This window comes from Medicago sativa, chromosome 2, assembly GCF_051527215.1.
Source record: "Medicago sativa cultivar Bolivia chromosome 2, Bolivia_mono, whole genome shotgun sequence".
NCBI classification, from domain to species: Eukaryota; Viridiplantae; Streptophyta; class Magnoliopsida; order Fabales; family Fabaceae; genus Medicago; species Medicago sativa.
In genome coordinates this window covers 61,874,976-61,896,277 of record NC_140750.1, presented here as the reverse complement: position 1 = coordinate 61,896,277, position 21,302 = coordinate 61,874,976, and the positions used below count along the sequence as shown (strand labels likewise).

Here is a 21,302-nt window from a genome sequence, read left to right as displayed (position 1 = left end):
GTGACATGGAAAAATGGTAGTCTCTCATTGGTGACCTCAATCACATTAGTTATTCGGCATATTAATAATTGTAAGAAATAAATTGACAACACTCTACAATTTTAGGGACTAAATTGATGATTTACTCTCATAACTGCGTTTAGATGTGTTAAGAACTTTCCTTAAATTTTGTCAATAATATACATTCTCTTTCCAAAAGCGTCTTATAAACAATGACAACAAAATTTTGTAAAAAAAAGTCTTATATATATAGGGACGGAGGTAGTAGATGCCAAATACACGCTATATCTGTTATGTTCATACTTTTGTTAAACAAATAAGACTGTTCACATTCTCTAGTCTTAAATTCCAAATACGCGCTTTACATGTTCAGACACTCTACCCTTTTAAATTCAAAATACACATTGTGTGTGTATATATATTCAAAATCTCAACCTCTAAATTATTGATATATCTAAACTTCTGTTTTCCTTGTTAATATTAAGATGAACACTTCATCTCAATTTCTCTTCCTTTCACTCATTGTAATTTGGTTCATACCTCTAACAGCTTTTGGAGCTAATACTATTCATCCCGACGAAAGTATGATATCTATTTCTACCATAGCTCCCAAACAATAAAGACTTTTCTTTGATCTGATATAGAAATTTGTTTGCATTTATATTTCATGACCTATGTTTGTAGATTAGAAATTTTTCAGTACTTAGCTGATATGTCTGAATTGTATGTATATATTCAGAGAAAGCTCTTGAAGTTATAGCTAAATCACTTGGTAAGAAGGATTGGAACTTCGACATTGATCCATGCAGCAACAAACCTAACTGGGTTACACCGAAGCCTATGCCTCCCACTCCGGGATTGATAATTGTAGAGAACAATGTCACTTGCAACTGCAGTGTTGCTGGTGACAACTTCTGCCATGTTGTTTCAATGCAAGTCTTTCTATCAGTAGTTCTAATCAATTGAAGAGCTTGTTGCAATTTTTTGTCTGCAGTCTATTTTTTACGTTTAACTTTTTTATGGTAAAATGTACTTACAGAGTTTTGAAAGGACAAAATCTCCCCGGAACTCTCCCAGCAGAAATGAACAGGTTGCGTTACCTTCAAATTATGTATGTAATCCCCAAACTTTCCCTCGCCTCCATATTAACAATATTATTGAACTTGTTTTATATCTTTAATCGCATGTATCTATATATTATTTTGCTTGACAAACTTTTTCTCTCCCTCTATTACAGTGACCTTGCTCCCAATTATTTGAGTGGTACAATTCCTAAAGAATGGGGCTCTATGATGAATATTAGAAAAATGTATGTTTTCTCTTATTTTAAATTCTTAATAAGACTTTGCATTAATTTTCTTGTAGCGATTACATGCAACTATAAGATAATGACAACATGTTTCTTGATCATCATAGTTATCTTTTTGGGAATCGATTAACGGGTTCGATACCAGGGGAGATTGCAAACATAACTACTTTGCAAGAGTTGTAAGTTTCACATTACCTACCTTATCAGAAATCAGAAAAAAAAAATACATTTATAAGTTATTAAACATGTATAAGTTCAATTCAAAGAGTTTCAATAGAACTTTTACTTGAAATGGATAGGGTGTTAAGGAACAATCAATTGTCTGGAAATCTTCCACCCGAGCTTGGGAATCTAACCCAAATTCAAATACTGTAAGCACTTTATTTATTTTTTTCTTTAATTGATATGGAAGACCAATGTTTTAAATCCACTTTGATTTCCATGACATTGAATTATAATTTACTGTTTTGTTTTACAACTATATGTAGGCGTCTTTCCTCTAACAATTTTACTGGCGAACTACCTGCGACATTGGCAAAGCTCACTACATTGCAAGATTTGTAAGCTTCAAATTTTTATGGTGTTGTTTAGTGATGAATAAATTCTAAAATAGTTTTTATGATTCTTCAATGCAGCAGAATTGAGGACACTCAGTTCTCTGGAAAGATACCTGATTATATCCAGAACTGGACAAGTATCAAAAAACTGTATGTACTATCCATTTTCATCTTTATTTCCTCAAATTTATTTATTTTTGTATATTGCTTGACTTTTTAAAAGAATACCAATGGTTACTTTAATCTTGACAGAATGATTCAAGGAAGTGGATTAAGTGGGCCGATTCCTTCGGGAATTTCACTTTTGAGGCACTTAACTGACTTGTATGTGTGATATTTATATACTGGTAAAGCAAGGGTTGAATTTAACTGTCATAATAATAATGTTTACGTACGTTTGATTCAAATGTGATATTCAGGAGAATTAGTGATTTGAATGGATCTGAATATGAACCTTTGCCACAACTTATTAATATGACATCGTTGAAAACACTGTGAGTTGATTCCTATGCCTCTGTCAGATATTGGGAAAAAAATCAGCAAGAGAGGCACTAATAATATATTGTTGTCGATTTTATTGTTTCACAGGATTCTGAGGAACTGCAATATCAACGGAACGCTACCTAAATATCTTGGGACTATACCAACATTAAAACACTTGTAATTGCTTACTTTCTACATGTTGTTTGATTATAGCTAACTCAGGACTGTTACATTATTTTGAATAATCTAATTTCATTGCATAATAGTGAAATACATTAGGGACCGTTAGCTTTCTAGGTTTCTTATTTTCATTTTAACTCATTCTCAATATGATATCTCTTTCAGAGACCTCAGCTTTAACAAATTAAGTGGAACAATTCCGAGTACTTATGCTGCCATGAACAGTTCGGATTACATGTATGATATATTTTTTATGCCTACAACTCTACTTTCAACTTTTTGTCTAAGTAGGAAATCATATTGGAATTTGATAGTTGTATGATTGCAACACTTTTAGTGTATAAGGTCACAGTGAGATATTTCATTGATCTTAGTTATGAGTGTGATTAAAGATATATATCTACCTCAATAAATATTTATCTCTATATTAATATCTTGGTATTCTTTTGTGGCAGATTTTTGACTGGAAACCTTCTCACTGGACCAGTGCCTCCTTGGAACTCGGATGTTTACTTGTGAGTTATAGTTCTTATACTTTTTATTTTGTTGGCATTAAGTGTGTAATAAACTTTCGCAAATAACATCGAAATCATTAAAGCTTTTTATAGAACTACAGTTTAATACTTTTTTAATATTCTCGCAAATAAAAAAATTATTTCTATTCATTTGTATTCTGAATCAAATTTAATGACTTGTATATAGAGATCTTTCATACAATAACTTCAGCACCAGCCAAGTGAGTCAGATATGTCACAAGGAAAATGTGTAAGAATCCTTGCATTTGTGTTCATTTGTTTGAAAACTTTAGAATCTTCCTGAGACACCATCTTTTGAAATATATCTCAGGAACTTGTTTTCTACCTCATGGGCACGCAATAACATGTATGTTTGTCTATATCCTTTCCGTTTCCCTCTTATTATGTGATGAATCTTATATTACTAATCATGCGAACTTATTATATTTCTTTCATAATTCTCTCAGAGGAACAGATTCGTGTTTGAGCTTTCAATGTCCGAAACGTGAGTATCTTTTACATTTAAGATGTGTTAGACAGCTAAGATTTCACTATGTTTTACAGTTTTTTAATATCATATAGACACTCATGATTCCCTCCTTTCATCTTTGTTTTGGTGGGGAAAAACATGATAACACTCACACACACACAGTGAGAGCATATAAAATTTAAATTTCAAGGAACTTATTTTTCTCTCCTTTCATTAACATTTTGAATGTTGCTCAACTGATCTACTCAACACAGCCTCATACTCCCTTTACATAAATTGTGGTGGAAAGGAAGCAATAGTCAGCGGAACAAGATATTATAGTGATACTGATTCATCTGGACCAGCTAAATTCCATGTCAGTCCAAAAGGAAATTGGGCATTTAGCAACACTGGTATATTCATTGAAAGTGAAATTGGAAAATCTTATTCCCCACAAAATATCACTGAACTTACTATGGTGGATGCTGAATTGTACACGAATGCACGCGTTTCTCCTAATTCTTTGACTTATTACGGCTTTTGCCTGGCAAATGGAAGCTACACAGTAAAACTACATTTTGCTGAAATAATGTTCACAGACGATCAAACTTATGGTAGTCTTGGAAGACGTGTATTTAATATCTACCTTCAGGTATATGGTTTAACAATTTTCTAATTAGCGGTTCATTGATGTAACATTGTGTATAAAATCAAATTGTACAATATTTCTAATGCAGAGTGATGATTAAAATAGTTGTAGGTTATAATCATCATGAAACATTAAGGATGTGATTGAAATGATGCAGGGAAAGCTGGTGCAAAAGGACTTCAATATTGCAGAAGAAGCAGGCGGTGTTGGTAAGAAAGTCATAAAACAATTTAATGATGTTGCTGTTACTAGTAATACTTTGGAGATCCGCTTATATTGGGCTGGAAAGGGGACGCAGGCACTCCCAAATAAATCAGTATATGGTCCTCTTATATCAGCTATATCAGTGGAAACATCTGGTTGGTTATTCTTTGTACGCTCCTAATCTTATGTATGATCTCCGTGTTACAATCTAATATTTAAAATGTCGTGTATAATAATCAAGCAGACTCTCCACCTAGAAGAATATCTGCCGGAGCTGTGGTTGGAATTGTGTTTGCAGCAACAATTGTTATCATTCTAGTATTTGGTATGTTATGGTGGAGAGGATGTTTTGGAAAGAAAAATTCTTCAAGAAGAGGTGATCACAAAGAAACTACTTTTGTTGTCATTACTGTCAAACTTTTTGCTTAAACACATTGTGCAATAGAGTAAGTTTGAGTACATACTTTTTTCCGTATAAGAGGTCTTTAATCTTTCCTTTACTTTAATTAACAGAGCCAAATAGTTTGGACCTACAGACGGGTTTATTTACCTTAAGACAAATCAAAGCAGCAACAAATAACTTTGATATTTCCAATAAGATTGGAGAAGGAGGATTTGGTCCTGTGTACAAGGTATTTTCTATAGTATAACAAATCCTCTTTGTGTCATGCTTTTATTATAATTTTACATGTATTTTTCAGAAAATAAGATTCCTCAAAATGCAGGGATGTTTACCCAATGGGACATTGATAGCAGTCAAACAACTTTCATCTAATTCAAATCAAGGAAATCGCGAGTTTTTAAATGAGATAGGCATCATTTCGGCTTTAAAACACCCTTATCTTGTTAAACTCTATGGTTGTTGTGTGGAGGGAGATCAATTGTTTCTGATATATGAATACTTGGAAAACAATAGCCTTGCTCGTGCTTTATTTGGTAATTTTTTTTTATATGGTCTACTTTGGTTGCTATTTATGTGCTATTCCATATTTTCTAACTTAACACCTAACTTTGTGGTATGGTTGTCTGATATTTATAACATTCACAAATTAAGGTCAAGACGAAAAACAAATAAAATTAAATTGGTCAACAAGGAAGAAGATCTGTGTTGGTATTGCTAGAGGTTTGGCATTCCTCCATGAAGAATCTAGACTGAAGGTTGTTCACAGGGACATCAAGGCTACTAATGTTTTGCTTGATAAGAATCTCGACCCAAAGATATCAGATTTTGGTTTGGCCAAGCTTCACGAGGAGGACAAAACTCACATTAATACTAGAATTGCTGGGACCTAGTGAGTAACTATAAATCTTGCCTTCTCCGAGTTTATTGAAAAGTTCCCCAAAAAGTTATCAAATTCAATTCAAATGGTATATTTGTAAAAGTTTGATATCATGTTGCTTCAATGATATGTTTGAATTATGCAGTGGATATATGGCTCCTGAATATGCAATGCATGGTTATTTGACAGACAAAGCAGATGTTTATAGTTTCGGAATTGTTGCTTTGGAAATTGTTAGTGGAAGGAGCAACACCATGTATCGGTCAAAGGATGAAGCATTCTATCTTCTGGAATGGGTAACGTTTCTATGTTCTCCATTGATCACGAAAATTTGATTAGCCATGGCACTATCTACTTACACTTCATTTTGTGTCGTACATATATTATTGTTTATTTTTATGTAATAATTCAACTATGCAAGAGAATAAAATCACGCGCCCCTCTTGAAAAGTCATAAAAAAAAATTGTTGATGGATTAGACTTCATTAGAAGGACAATGAATGGGACCAGAAAAGGATGTAATTGTAAAGTCTCGAACAGTAACTCTACAATACATTTCATGCACATTGTCAATTTCTAAAATCTTAATATCATGCAGCATCTAAGTGACTTTTTAGTGACATCATTTTGGGTTTTAGTTATTTAATATAAATACCACCAATTCCGTATTTGGAAGAATTTTCAGAAGTTGAAAGTGCCTATTAAAAATGACTTGGGTTTGAAATCAAACTATTCTGTTATTTTCTTTGAACAGGCACAGTTGTTGAAAGAGAGAGGTGACCTAATGGAGTTAGTTGATAGCAGATTAGGTTCAGATTTCAAAAAAAAGGAAGCTATGGTGATGATAAATGTGGCTCTCCTATGCACCAATGTCACTTCGAACCTTAGACCCTCTATGTCGTCTGTGGTAAGTATGCTTGAAGGAAGGACTGTGGTTCCAGAATTTGTTTCAGATTCAAGTGACGTAATGGATGAACAGAAGTTGCAAGTAATGAGGCAGTATTACTCTCTAATAGAAGAAAATAACATAAGTATGTCACAAAGTCGGAGTTTATCAATTGATGAACAATGTATTGTTTCATGTCCACCTTGATTCTTCCTTATGGGATGAAAAAAATTAAGAGTGTGTTAGACCTCTTGTTAATAAACATCATTGTTGGAGGCCTAGAGGTTCAAAAAGAATAGTTTTATGTTGTTAGGAAGCAATTATGATGTTATTAGGCAATTATTGAACAAATAGGGAAACTGAAGGAAAACTCACTAGGCAATTATTTGGGACCGATTTTGATTGGGTGAGCCAAACTCTCAACTCCTTGGGAGAACATGTTGTTTCTATCATAATTTCCATTTGTTTTCTCTCTTATAGTTTTGTAAACTACATTTCCTGCTGTAAATTTGTAATCCAAATTCTGGACACATTAACAAGAATTATTCAATAAAAGTTAGTATTTCAATTTAGGTTTTGTAGTTATGATTACCGGTTTTTAACAACTAGTGTCAGAGTTGGTTGTCGGTGACTTGCAAAGGGTTAATTACCCATGGATGGGAATAACTAGAATGACCAAGTAAAGCATCGTAAAGTGTCACCCGTTGGGACATTGACTCTCAGGTGCAGAGCTATGATAGGTACTTGGTATTATGGGGTGCGCAAGTTCCACATCCAGTGGTATCATTCTCACGGAAGTATTTTGGTCGTAACAATAATTAACTCTATTGCCACATTTGATGCCATGATTAACAAGGGCTCACTTTAAGTGGAGCTTTGTCGAACAAGTCCTACCAAAAATGCTATGATTTGGTTGAAACTACAGTTACTAATAATTATCAATGCCCAAATGAAAGGTTGCAAGCTCTATGCAAAACAACAACATATAAAAAGGTGTCGGGACATCGGGTAGTATCTGAAGAAACAACTTTGGCTGCACAAGTTGACTCACATGGTAAATAAGTTGACCAAAGTGCACAACCCTGCAACATCCGAAACTGAAGATGCAAAATCAGATCCTATTGCAGTGGTATCTGCTACTGCAAATGATGTATCTTACGTTTATCGTTGGGGAGGACATGTCTATGAAAAATGTCTACGGGACCCAATTTTTGCCAACTATGTCAACCAAATAAGGCTTACAAGTTACAACCCTACTCCAACACATACATCCTAGGATGGAGAGAGCACTCTAACCTCTCATGGGGTGGTCATAAGACGGAACAAGAACCATCACTTGAAGCTTTGCTCAAAATGTTTCTTGTCAACGCAAAAGCACAAATGACCACCACCAATAATGCACTTCTGGCATTCACTGCATCTCAAAAGACTATGGATAACCAACTTGGGAATATCTCACAATCCTTATCAGCAAAACCAAGTGGATCTCTACCAAGCCAACATGAAGCAACGACTCAATTGGCTTGATAAGTGGAAAAGAGTGTTGAATTGCAGAAAAGGAGAGAGAGTTAACTGTCAATCAAATATCTCCAAACTTGGTTCAAATGAAGAAGTTAGATCTAGCAAACTTCCTGTTCTAAGCTGCAACTTTAGGAAACTCTCAGAAGATTATCCAGAAAGGCCACCACCTCCTTTTCCATTAAAGGCTTGTGAAAGCCATGATGAGTGATGATACAAATTGGCAAGTGCACCAAATCGTAAACAAGTAATAAAGTAGTAAGTTATCGTCTCCATAAGGATTGTCGTTCCACTTGGTAATTAGCAGAACTTATTAGAAATAAAAGAATTGGACCGTCAATATACGTTTAAGGGAACAAATGCCCTCTAGAAGGGCTCCAAAACCCCATGGCGCGACCTCCTAAGGGCGCCGCCTCAACAAGCTTCTAGAAGTGCCTAAAATACTCTAAACGTTCCTTAGGGTCCAAGTTGTTGTGGGCTTAAGTCACGGAAATACAAGCCCAAGAAAGACTATAAATACCCTCCTTAAGAGCATTATCAAGGCATGACCTAAATAGTTCTAAACCCTAGTTTTAGATATTGTACTCACTGCAAGTACAAGAATTAAAAGAGATGAAGTGGGTTGCAAGATTTTAATTTTCCTGCCAATGCGAGTTTAGGTTGTTGTGATTCATAAGTAAAAGGACGATTAGATAATCCTTGAATCCTCTCTCCTTTCTTTGTTGTAATTAATGCGGTTAAGCATTAGTTTATGGCCTGTCTTTGATTTACAAAAGTAGAATATGGCCTCGTGATATAGCACTGAAAGTTTTAATTTCATATCGCCACAATTTAACCAGTCATAATTGCGGCGATCCCTTAAGATGAGTAAAAACCTTGAATTTATACTTAGCTTCGATTAAAAGAATTTAATTTATAAACTAAGCAATTTACTATTGTCTCGTTCGCACGAAAGTAGGGTTGTCAATCCTATAATACACCTAGATATATGTTTCATTGTTGGTTTGAAAAAGCATGAGAAACAAATATATACAAATTAAATCAGATAATCGAATCATAGACTGAATAAAAAACTTTATTATTATTAATTGAATCATATACATAGCAACCGACATCATTACAAAACAATAGAAAAACATACTCTAGAGAGAACAAGAGGAAGTTGGCGATCATCTGCCTTGAAGCTATGATTCTTGACCATTTCCTTGTACCGCTAGCTTTCTAAATGAATAAAAGAGTGTGCAAGGGTCTCTATTTATAGTGCATCATTACTTAGGGGTTAAGAGAAGAAAACTGGATTTGATTTTTTTTCATCGATCCAACCTGAAAAACAAGCAAACAATAATCCATTTTTCTAGCGTTCTTCTATCCTGAAATGTCATGGAACTTAGAATGAATTTTCTTCAACTTATATCGTCTTCAAAGACCGAACCAATAATCTTCAATTTTCATACCTCAATCATTCCTAGTTATAAAGCCCAATGCTAAGAACTTTTTAACCTTAGCGTACTCCCCGGTTTTTTGGACAAGTCCGTGTTTTTTTTTCTTTCTTTTTTATATGGTCAAGCCTAAGCCAATGGCCGTTCCATTATACATAAACAGTGAATTCCCGCTTGATTGTTTTTTTATTCTGAGTTCTCAGTGATATTTTGAACCAAAAAAGTTGTGATATTTGTATAAGTCATTGAGGTACAAATTTCCCCCCTTTTTCCCTTGCCTACAGTCAATTTTAATAAAGCATTTAATGAATACCCTATTTAATGAACAAAAGCCTAATCCCGACATAAGTACATGCCCGACCTTGGGGAGTGCAAGTAGCTCAACCAACTCAGGCCTTCAAAAACTATAGACCTAAAAAAATATATTAAGTCTAATACTCACCCCCACTCAAATAAAAAAAAATATATATGTTACGTCTTTTTCTTTTTTCAATACACATTTGAGTTTTTTGTAAACTCCAGCTCTCCTTTCTGGACTTAAATTTGATGTTATCAAACTACTCCAATTTGTATAATCACTTAATCAGTCAATTTGGAAAGTTATTTCATTAAAAGAATCACAACATTCTTTTCTTTTTCGCATAAACCATTTGTTTTCCCCTTTCCCATCACAGAGGAGTGACAAATCCAAACGACACAGTTAGGTAAATGTAACTTCTCTTTCGCTTAATTTTTCTTAATTCGTTTCATTTTTAGAAATTCTTCTGATTTTGATTTTTTAATGATGCTTAACTACACAAAAAAATTTCGTTTTTATTTTACTGAAGGGCTTATTTTACTATGAGAGTCGAACCTCCTATTTCATAGGAACGGCTCTGCATAAGCCCACTCAATAAGGGCTGAGTAGCCTGCTTTGAAAGCTCTGTAAACCATGAAATATTTATAAATGAATATAAGTTAATTATAAATTTTAGGGTGTTTCAGAAATCATGCAATTGAAAATTAAGATACTCTAAAAGTGATCGTACAATACTTTGAACTGGTGCATAAATAAGTTTTCGCCTCTTCATGCATTATTCCTACGTATAGCTTTTCCATGGTTCAAGAACTTTTTTCCCTTTCCTATCATGAAAGGTTAAAAACAAAAGTTAAAGTTGGTTATAAATTATGAATTCCTATGATTTACTTAAGAGACATTTGTAATGATTCTTATTTTGAGGAGAATTTTTTAGATGTCTATTGGTGTTTTGCATTTTTAAAAAGCACCTTACGATTGTGGATTCATCATAAAGATATAATTAACCCCAATTCTTCTCGTTTATTATGGAAATCAAATTTCTAAAAACGAGGTAAACTAATTTAACTTATATCTCTCTTATTAAAAGTGTATTTTGAGTTAACCAACATAATATCATATTTTCATGGAGGAATTGTTAAGAAATCTATTAAGATTTTTTTTTTGGTAGTGAACAAATCTATTAAGATTGATTACCCTAAATCATCCTAAGAAAATCTGGACTTTTTTCATGTTTAAAAATGTTGTTCGTTCTTATATGTATTATGGTCGTATGATTATCCAACCCTATTTGCCGTTATTAAACTTCACTAGTCCATCGTTCAATATCAAAGATTCAATGATTACAATTCTATAATGCATACTTAAAAGTGTTGGTTAGGAATTATATATATATATATATATATATATATATATATATATATATATATATATATATATATATATATTTTTGAGGGAATATATATATATATATATATATATATATATATATATATATATATATTGCTAAAATACTCCTTCTAAAAAATAAGTGGGCGTATATTAACAACTCCTATAGGCATTTGCTAGAATACACCCACTTATTTTTTAGAAGGTGTGTTTTAGCAAGTTATAACTAAAAAGTAATTAAATACACCTTAAGGTGTAGTTTGCTAAAACACTTCCACATAAAAACTTGTGGGTGTGTTCTAGCAAATCCTATATATATATATATATATATATATATATATATATATATATATATATATATATATATATATATATATATACATACTTTGGAACCCCTAACAAAAAGAGATCATTGTTGATTGTGATTGTGTAAACTATAGCATTGGTCATTAAGGGCCCGTTTGTTACAGATTAAAATAAAAATGATTTTGACATAACATAATTTAGAGATTATATTTTAGAGATTTTGTGAAAAATCGTATTCTATTTTGCGTTTGTTTACCGTAATAAAAATCACTTTTTTTAAACAAATAATCTAGTTTGTTTGAATACAACTATATAAAAGAGATTTTTTGTTACAAAATTAGTTCAATCTTTTAAATTATATTATCTCTCCTCTAAAAAAAATCTATTTTTTGATAAGCTGCTCTTAACAGTTTCTCATTTGAAGCTATTTTTAGATTTTTTTTAGATTCTGATTTTTTTTTAAAAATATGTAACAAACGGATGCAAAACTCTTAAAAGTGATTTTTTTTTAAAAAAGTAATTTTTTTTCTTAAAAAAAACTATAAAAAACGGGCTCTAAATCTCATATTGTCAAGCTTTGTCAAACTTATTTCTCTATCATTTTCTTCGTATTTTCTTGTTCATCTTCTAAAAATGGAAATTAAACAAAAGGTACTAAAATGGAACTAAAATCTAATAAAAATACTAGATTATCAAATAAATTATCACAAAAAAATAAAATAAAACAAAGTTTATCGTATTTACTCTTTTTTTTTAATAAACGATATTCGTTCATTCAAAATGATAAAGTACATTGACACAATACAAGTTCAAAGTCACTAATAATAGAAAAGATGAATCTTCAAACAAACTTACATCATCCATGTTAATAGCATAAAATGACAGAATACATATGCTTACAAATATGACTGTCTTCAAGTCTCGAGAATACTTATGTCTCCGAATCTACAATGTTGACGACGTCAAAGTCGTTGATTGGATCTACACTTAATCAAAGTTAATCTTTCGATCTGAATCAAACAAACACTGCACTACGACGGAAAATAAAAAGCACACCGCACAAATACGGGAAATCAAAATAAAGATAGTGACAATGAAATCACAAACAAAAAAATGAAACTGAAAAATATGTGAATATCACTTATTTAACTAAAATTATCTTTCGATCTGAATCAAACAAACACTGCACTACGACGGAAAATAAAAAGCACACCGCACAAATACGGGAAATCAAAATAAAGATAGTGACAATGAAATCACAAACAAAAAAATGAAACTGAAAAATATGTGAATATCACTTATTTAACTAAAAAACAAAGAAAAAGCACTACAAAATCACCTCTCTTTGGTAGATAAAAAGAAAAAAAAGTGGGGACACAGACTTTCAAAAGGACTCTCTCTCTCTCTCTGTTTTTTTTTTTTTTGGTAGATAGGGGAGATGGCAAAACCATCATAAACTCACAGATACAAAGTGGAGGTACCGGGGTTCGAACCCCGGTCATGACGTCCGGCCTAACAATTTCGGCATTTTGTCAATTGAACTAAAAGGAGTCTCTTTAACTACAGTGATATAAATATAAACTATGAAATAAATATAAGTTGATTGTAAATTTTGCGGTCTTTCATAAATTATGGAATTAAAAAGCAAGATACACGTTCATTTTAATTAGACAAATTTATAGAAATAATAGCGATCACTGTTTCTTAAAAAAAAAAATGATCACACTATACTATGAAATTATGCATAAATACGTTTTCACCTATTCATGCATTTTTTTTTAAGCTAAAATGGATTAAAAACTGAGATCCTTGAATTTCCTGCACAAGGAGCGCCGAAAACCAGGATTCAAGGTTCACATTACATCAAAAGTTTAAAAGGAAAAAAGGGAATAAAAGAGGACAAACAACCACAATAAAGTGTAATTCCTAAACAAGCTAATGGATTAAGCCACCACAAGTGATAGTAAAAAGCGAAGGAAATTCTATTTGTTTTTAGCCACCAATAAGATTGAAGCTTAATTTTGTCAAGAAGATGTTGAAATGTTTCTTCTTTATGACTAAAGACCCGGGCATTTCTTTCACACCAAATCACCCACACACTAGAAAACCAAATGAGTTGAAGAGTAGCACGAATATTTTTTGAAAACCCACCTAAATGTTCAAATTGAAGTAAGTAGTCTGCTACATGTTCAGGGAGCATTGTAGTGAGACCAAGCCAATTATAGATACCAAACCAAATTTTCCCAAAAAAGTTGCAAGAGATAAATAAATGGTCGACATCCTCCATTTTACCACAACCACCCACACACAACTGAGCATTCGGATGAAGAACGTGCCTCTTGATTAAATCATCTATTGTTGGTAGTCGGTTACGAAGCAAACGCTAGGCAAAAAGATTGACCTTCAAAGGGACCTCATTGTTCCAAATTGCCTTTGTATGATCATCTGTCACAAGGTTAACTGACGACAACAAATAATTATAAACACTTGTAACATTGTATTTATGGGAAGAATGTAAGTGTCATAGCCATCTGTCATGAGTATTTGGCTGCAAAACAACGTTAGTTAAAATCACACAACACTCCCTAACTTGATCTTCCACCCAAGCTTCACCACCCTCCCCCCACCCAAGAGAGAACATTTCAGCCACTGTTGCCATTTTATTATCAGCAAGATGAAAAAGGCGACTAAAACTATTTGTTAAGATCATACTATCAAGCCATGGATCCCACCAAAATAAAGTTTCAGTACCATCGCCAATCTTTCTCCCTAAATGTTCATCAAACCACCGACAACCTCCCACACCAACTCCACTTTTAATATTAATCAAATTATTCCACCAAACTGAATTTGCTCTTCCCTACTCCGCTAAACATCCACCAACCTCCCCATATCTCGCCACTAAGACTCTATACCAAAGACTCCTAACCTCCACCCTCATCCTCCAACACTATTTTCCAAGTAACGCCGTATTAAATTCCCTAATCCGCCTCACCCCCAAACCACCATTCTCCTTTTTAGAACAAATAGTGTCCCAATTAATCCAAGATATTTTCCTAATTTCCTCACTCCCCCCCCCCCCCCCCCCCAAAAAAAAACTATTAAAAATAGATTCAATAGAAGAAATGATACATACGGGAGCCTTGAAGAAGGAAAGAAAATAGACCGGGAGAGAGGACAAGACAGACTTCAGGAGAACCAATCGACCACCCAAAGAAAGGTTTCTACTCTTCCGATCCAACCATATAATCTTGACTTAATTCGATCTATCAAAAGGACGCCAAAAGTTTAGCTTTCGAGAGTCTCCACCAATAGGTATCCCCAAGTAAAGAAAAGGTAAACGACCCATTTTACAACGAAGAACAGAGGCTGCCTCAGTCAACCAAGAATCGTGGATGTTAATTCCAAACAACATACTCTTATGGAAATTCACCTTTAACCCTGACGAAGCTTCAAAAAGAAAAAGCAAAGCTTTTAAAGCTCTAATATTGGCCCAGCTTCTAGTTCCAATAAGAAAAGTATCATCAGCAAATTGTAGGTGAGTGATGGAAACTGAACCGGAGGATCCCACCTTGTAACCAGTAAAAAGGCCAGCATCTACTAAAGCATTCATCATGATGTTAAGGCCTTCAGCAGCAATTAGAAATAGAAAAGGGGATAGAGGATCGCCTTGTCTTAGACCTCGTTTAATTTTGAATTCATCAGTAGGACACCCATTAACAAGGACGGAAGTTGTAGCTGTACTGATGCATTCCATGATCCACTTGCACTAAAGGGTAGGAAAATTCATTTTTTTCATCACCGCTTCAAGATAACACCAGTCGAATGAATCAAATGCCTTCTCGAAATCTACCTTAAAAAGAAGCATGTCTTTCTTTAAGTGTCTAGCATCTGCCATCAGCTCCTTAACAATCAAAATACCATCAAGAATTTGTCGACCATGAATAAAAACCGACTGAGATTCAGAAATGATACTGCTCATAACACACCGCAGTTTATTATCTAGGACCTTTGATAAGATTTTATACAAACTACTGTAACGCCCGTCTTAATTATTTGAGTATTTAAAAATATATTTATATATATGATTTAAATGATTTTCATGATTGATATGTGTGAATTTTATGATTCATGAAGTTGAGTGGTTTATATGATTTATAAATTAATTATGTGGGGTATTTTGTTGTGGTGAAGTTGTTATGTTGGCGTGACTTATTTTATTATTAAATAAAATAAGATATGAGAAATAAAATAAAATATTAAAAATTGGGCTGTGTTGTGAGATGAGCAATTAGTAGTGAGAAGAGTAATTAGGAGAGATAAATAGACAACAAAAGTTAGAAAACAGAATACGTACGTTTTTGGAGAAAAAGGGAGAAAAGTCAGAAAGAGAGAAGAACAAAAGGAGGCTATCGATTTCTGCTATTACTAGGTAAGGGTGAGATTAATTTTCAATATTATTAAGAGTATGATTCTATAGGATGAATTTAGCATGATTAGATTAAGTTTTGGTGAGAATTGGGAATTAGGTTTAAGACCGAATTTGATGATTGAATCATGAAAAGATGTTAGGTTGATGCTAAATTAGTGTACATAACTTAGATATACCATAAGATGATAATTAGATGTTGAATTGAGGTTTGAATTAGGAGATTAAGTGAAAAATTGGAATTTTTAGGTTTTTGGCCGTACTGACATTCATCGCTCGCACCTGCGAGCAAGAACACTCGCAACTGCGAGCTACCCCAAGATACTCGCAACTGCGAGTGACATCGCTCGCAACTGCGAGCCAGACCTTTGAGCTCGCCACTGCGAGTAGAATCACTCGCCACTGCGAGTTAGGCTGTTAGTCGCCCAAAATTGTCCCGATGCGATCCTTTCGCACGTGTAGCCTTGAGTTGACCTTAGAAGTAAGTAAGAGAGCTGTTTAGGATACTTTCATAAGCTCCAGAAGTCTGTTAGGTGACTGAGATTAATAGTGTTGTTGCATGAATGATATTATGATGCTTTATGATACTTATGTTGATGTAATTCATTCCTTAGGTGATGTTAACGCATTCAAGTGTTATTAAATGTTGTATCTTGCTGCTGTTTCCTGCTATTGACTGTTAGTGTCTTGATGTTGCATGAGTCGGTCTATGTTGTTGGAATTTAAGAAGTTGTCCATGATTATGAGTCGTTTGAGTTGTTCATGTTGTTGTCTAAGTTGTTGGAAGTTTGAGTTCATTGCATACTCATTAAAGTTGGGGGCTTTAGGCCCGGCAGCCTTTGTGCTCATTAAAGTTGGGGGCTTTAGGCCCGGCAGCCCTTGTGCTCATTAAAGTTGGGGGCTTTAGGCCCGGCAGCCTTTGTGCTCATTAAAGTTGGGGGCTTTAGGCCCGGCAGCCTTTGTGCTCACACGTTGAAGAGCTTATTATGCTCATTTTGTTGTTGAATGGTACCACATGCATTTGCATATCAAGAAGTTTCATGTTGTCTAAGTTGTTAAGTTGTTGTTGTGTTGATAGAGTTGCATGGTCAAAGATGAGTTGTGTTGTCAAGTTGTTGTTGAGTTGATAGAGTTGCATGGTCAAAGATGAGTTGTGTCGTCAAGTTGAGTGTTAAGTTGATTATGATTTGCGATGAAAATTAGTAACGGTATTTGATGATTGTGTTTGTTATGAAATGAAAAATATGCTAATTGTTAATTGATGATATGTTATTAATGTTTAAGTTGTTAAATGCATTTTATTGGATTATATGCTTAATGTATTGATTATGAAATCTCACCCCTTCTGCGTATATGTTGCCTCGACCGTGGGTAATGTGCAGGTAATAAAGATTAGAGGCGTTCGTGAGTGGACTCCTCACTTGGTGTCTAGGTGCTCTGATACGTAACGGGATGGGGGCTTGCTTTTACTTCTATTCCTTACGTGTCTCTTTTATGAACTAATTTATGAGATTTTCCAATAAGGCCTGCGTGCCAAGACTTTAAAATGTTGAACTATTTTCCGCTGCAACAGTTTAAGATTTTTCATGATGTTGAATTTGAAGGATAATTATTATTATCCATTTTATGATTTAAATGAAGTATGTGACATTCCGTTGTGATCAAAATACTCTGATTTTAAATGAAATTTTTATGTTGGGAAAACGGGGTGTTACAACTACCAACCAAAGATATGGGTCTAAAATCATTTAGACGTTGAGGGCTATTAACTTTAGGGATGAGGGCAATAAAAGTACTATCAATACCTTTTGACAATTTCCCATTCCTATGAAATTAAGATATAAAACGCATAACATCATCCCTCATTTCCGACCAAAAATCCTTAATGAAACCAAGATTAATGTCGTCCGATCTTGGACTCTTGTAACTATCACTATCCCACACCTCCTGTTTCACTTCCTCGATGATAAACAGTTTAGTTAAATCCCCTCTCTGTCCCACATGAAGAGTATGAAAATTAAGATTATCAATGCTAGGTCTTTCGGCAACAACTGAGCGGAAATGTGAGGCAAAATGGCTAAAAACTGTGCCTCGAATCCCATCAACACCTTCGACAGTAGACCCATTCACAGATAAAGAAACAATAGTATAGGCCCTTCGCCTAGATGGCATGATACTATGAAAAAATTTAGAATTAGCATCACCTTCTTTCAACCAAAGCAATCTAGATTTCTGCCAATGTATGTTGTTGTTGATGCGAGATAATGAATGCAAATTGTCTGAAAGGGAGTGTAATTCTTCAACTTCTTCTAAGTCAAGATCATATTCCTCCCTTTTGGCGTCTTGGGTAGAAATACGGTCTTGAAGATCTCTGATACGGCCGTCAAGGTTTTGAGTGTGAGTCTGATGCCAAATTTGAAGACTCCTTTTGATCAACTTAAGCTTCTCTTTTAAAACATATCCACCCCTACCAGTAACCTGAAACGACCGCCACTTATCCTTAACAAACTCATGGTACCCTGACAAATCCGCCCAAAATTTCAACATTTGCTGAGGCCGAGGCCCCCAATTTTCTTCATCAACTAATGACAAAAGAGGACAATTGTAACACCCCGTTATCCCAACATAAAAATTTCATATTAAATCAGAGTATTTAAATCATAAACGGAATGTCACATACTACTTTAAAGTCATAAAATAGATATTAATAAATATCCTTCCAGGTTCAACATCATAAAAGTCTGGAAATACGCAGCGGAAATAGTTCGACATGAATAAAGTCTTGGCACGCAGGCCTTATCAGAAAATCTCATAATTTGGTTCAATACTTATTCATAAAAAGTTCATAAAAGACACGTAAGGAATAGATATGAAAGTAAGTCTCATCCCGTTACGTATCAGAGCACCTAGACACAAGTGAGGAGTCCACTCACGAACACTTCTAGTCTTTATTACCTGCAAGTTACCCAAACGAAGGGCAACATTTTCAAGCAGAAGGGGTGAGATTTCTCAAACAATAATATTAAACATATAAATCATATAAAGTACATTCAACAACTTAAACATCATTAACATATCTTATACTCCATTAACTAGCATCATTAATCTCCTACATTAGTTATACACTTCATCTTATATCATCTTAATTATAGACGTAAACATCATCATATAACATCAATTACTAATTCATAAACATCAGCATACATCGTCAAATATTAATTACAAACATCAACACATATATTAATCACAAACATCAACACATAAAATGATCATAAGCATCAACATCTAACACCAAATATAATCATAAGCATCATCATGTATTTCACATAAGTATCATTATCAAAGCATATCATTTATCGAAATCAACTTCATAATTAAGTTCGTAATCAACTTCTTCAAACATCATCATTAAATCATCATCAAATATAAGTTATGACGACTCTACAATGCAACAACATCTTCAACAACAACTTAGACAACTTCAACAACAACTTAGACAACTTCAATATGCATGTGGTACCACCAGGGCATTAAGCCCCCTTCGCTAAGGTCATATTTGGACCTGTCGGGCATTAAGCCCCCATCGCTAAGGTCATAAAGAACCTGTCGGGCATTAAGCCCCCATCGCTAAGGTCATAAAGAACCTGTCGGGCATTAAGCCCCCATCACTGACTATGCAACGACACAACTCTAATGCAATGACATAACTTTCGTACAACAACTTGAATGGCATAACATCATAATATTATGCATCATACAATACTCACATAATATACTCCAACGTATCAACAACATTACCAACATATAAATTAATCACTTACATTCATATCAGAGTCCAAAACATTCTTCAAGAGCAATTCAAGTTTGATCAATAAGACATAAGCCAAATACTCATAAAACACCTCAACTAAATCCCTAATACTTAAGCTAAAGTTGGGAAAACCAACCACAAGTTTTTAGTCTAACTTGGGATTAGTTATGCTAAGTTTTCTTAAAGTTTTCTGAAGACCCACTTGGACTATTTTCATCATAACTCAAAAACTATGAATCATTTTCATGTCAAACTAAAACCATTAGAAAGCTAACTCAAATATCTACAACTTTTATGTTTACACCGAAAGCTAATTCAACACGGAAAGGGGTGAAAAAGACACAAGAACGCAACAATCGAAGTTCTGACAGCACGCAACGAAACACAACAAGCAGTCACCCATGAGGGGCTGCCTTGCTGCGCCCAGGCGTGGAAAACTGCGCCCAGGCGTGGGAAGGCAGTAGCCCACCTGCGACGCAGCTCTGTGCAGTCCCATTTTTTTTTGGTTTCACCGTTTCGTCCGTAAAAACCTAACCGTTACTTCGAATCCGATTCCGTTTTCGCCTACGCTTTCTATTCGACAAATCCTATCATATTTTACTGAAAAATTATATTTTTAAATCTCCAAAACAGCTTATCCTAGAATCAGTTATTTCTCAAAAACACTTAAAATCACTTTTTCTCAGAATCTCAACTTTTCATCCATTCTCATGTTTCTAACCATCAAACTACTTCTAATAACATTCGTATAGGATATCTAAGGTTTGTTCATGATTCTCTCATCAATTCTACGGTTCTTCATCATCTAATCATCAAAATCGCTCATAAACCCTAATTCTTAAACTCACCGACTTCTCATCTAATCATATGTTTTAAACCTCAAAACTATTCCAATAATCATTCTACGGATTATCTAAGGACTGTTCACAGTTTCTACATCAATCTAACAATTTTCATCCATTAATCCTCAATTCTTCACTCAAACCCTAATCCTCTTAATCTCACAAACTCTCCCCAACTTTGTTAGATGTAATCTAATAATTTACAACTTAATATTAAAGCAAGATAGTCTCACCCTCACCTTAAGTTATTCGTTCGTCGCAAACTAACAAGAGAAGGAGTATGAACTTGAGATTTATTGGTGGAAACACCTTTTTTAGCTTGCTGACGAACAATAGTTTTATCCTTGCTTTTGTTGGAAAAAATTAAGCCAACGTCTCCCAAGTGATGATCCTTGATCCATTCAAAACTCCACGGTCCCGATATTTTTGATTGCCCCCTACTATTAGGACACGACACTGCCTTAGTTGATTTAATTTTACTTGAAACAACTTGATCATTTTTACCAGACACGTGTGAAGCAGAACGATTCATGCATTACTCCTACTTATAACTTTTCAACGGATCAAGTACATTTTTCCCATTCCTATTATGAAAGGTTAAAAATTATTCAAAGTTGGTTAAAAATTTTGAGTTCCTTTGATTTACTTAAAAGACATTTATTAATAATTTTTACATTAGGAAGAGTTTTTTCACAAGTTGTAAAGGCGATTATCTTTTTTAATCAAATCTTGTTCTACTTA

General features: G+C 34.0%; 1 protein-coding gene, 1 long non-coding RNA gene and 2 pseudogenes across 4 annotated transcripts; 2 read left to right on the top strand and 2 right to left on the bottom strand.

The window, feature by feature from the left end:
• Positions 1–129: 129 nt before the first annotated feature.
• Positions 130–7,104, top strand: LOC146949446 (putative LRR receptor-like serine/threonine-protein kinase At1g53430). Of its 2 annotated transcripts, none has more exons than XR_015027272.1 (24): positions 130–582; positions 740–932; positions 1,040–1,111; positions 1,238–1,309; positions 1,417–1,488; positions 1,609–1,680; positions 1,798–1,869; positions 1,945–2,016; positions 2,119–2,190; positions 2,286–2,360; positions 2,455–2,526; positions 2,695–2,766; positions 2,985–3,044; positions 3,232–3,294; positions 3,376–3,411; positions 3,512–3,549; positions 3,789–4,165; positions 4,320–4,521; positions 4,611–4,742; positions 4,880–4,998; positions 5,092–5,302; positions 5,421–5,658; positions 5,836–5,942; positions 6,401–7,104. XR_015027272.1 is itself a non-coding variant. In XM_085745475.1 (24 exons), exons 1-24 carry the CDS (start codon positions 486–488, stop codon positions 6,737–6,739), a joined length of 2,979 nt encoding a protein of 992 aa, XP_085601601.1. In that variant the 5' UTR covers positions 130–485; the 3' UTR covers positions 6,740–7,104. The 2 variants fall into 2 exon arrangements, 1 of the variants encoding a protein (XP_085601601.1); XM_085745475.1 differs by having other exon boundaries at positions 5,792–5,942.
• Positions 7,105–10,542: 3,438 nt separating this feature from the next.
• On the top strand, positions 10,543–17,575 carry LOC146949444 (uncharacterized). Its single transcript, XR_015027263.1, has 2 exons — positions 10,543–10,838; positions 17,291–17,575. It is a non-coding gene; the product is annotated as an uncharacterized LOC146949444 (long non-coding RNA).
• On the bottom strand, positions 13,280–14,347 carry LOC146949445 (uncharacterized; annotated as a pseudogene).
• A 10-nt stretch (positions 17,576–17,585) lies between the features above and the next one.
• On the bottom strand, positions 17,586–21,173 carry LOC146949443 (uncharacterized; annotated as a pseudogene). Its single transcript, XR_015027262.1, has 2 exons — positions 20,871–21,173; positions 17,586–18,863 (listed from the first exon to the last, which is right to left on the bottom strand). The product of XR_015027262.1 is annotated as an uncharacterized LOC146949443 (transcript).
• Between the last annotated feature and the right edge of the window lie 129 nt (positions 21,174–21,302).

Coding starts and splice junctions, on each gene's coding strand:
- LOC146949446 (XM_085745475.1), top strand. CDS start 486: ATGAACACTTCATCTCAATTTCTCTTCCTTTCACTCATTGTAATTTGG. Junction 4,166..4,319: donor TATTTAATATCTACCTTCAG/GTATATGGTTTA, acceptor GAAATGATGCAG/GGAAAGCTGGTGCAAAAGGA. Junction 5,659..5,791: donor ACTAGAATTGCTGGGACCTA/GTGAGTAACTAT, acceptor TGAATTATGCAG/TGGATATATGGCTCCTGAAT.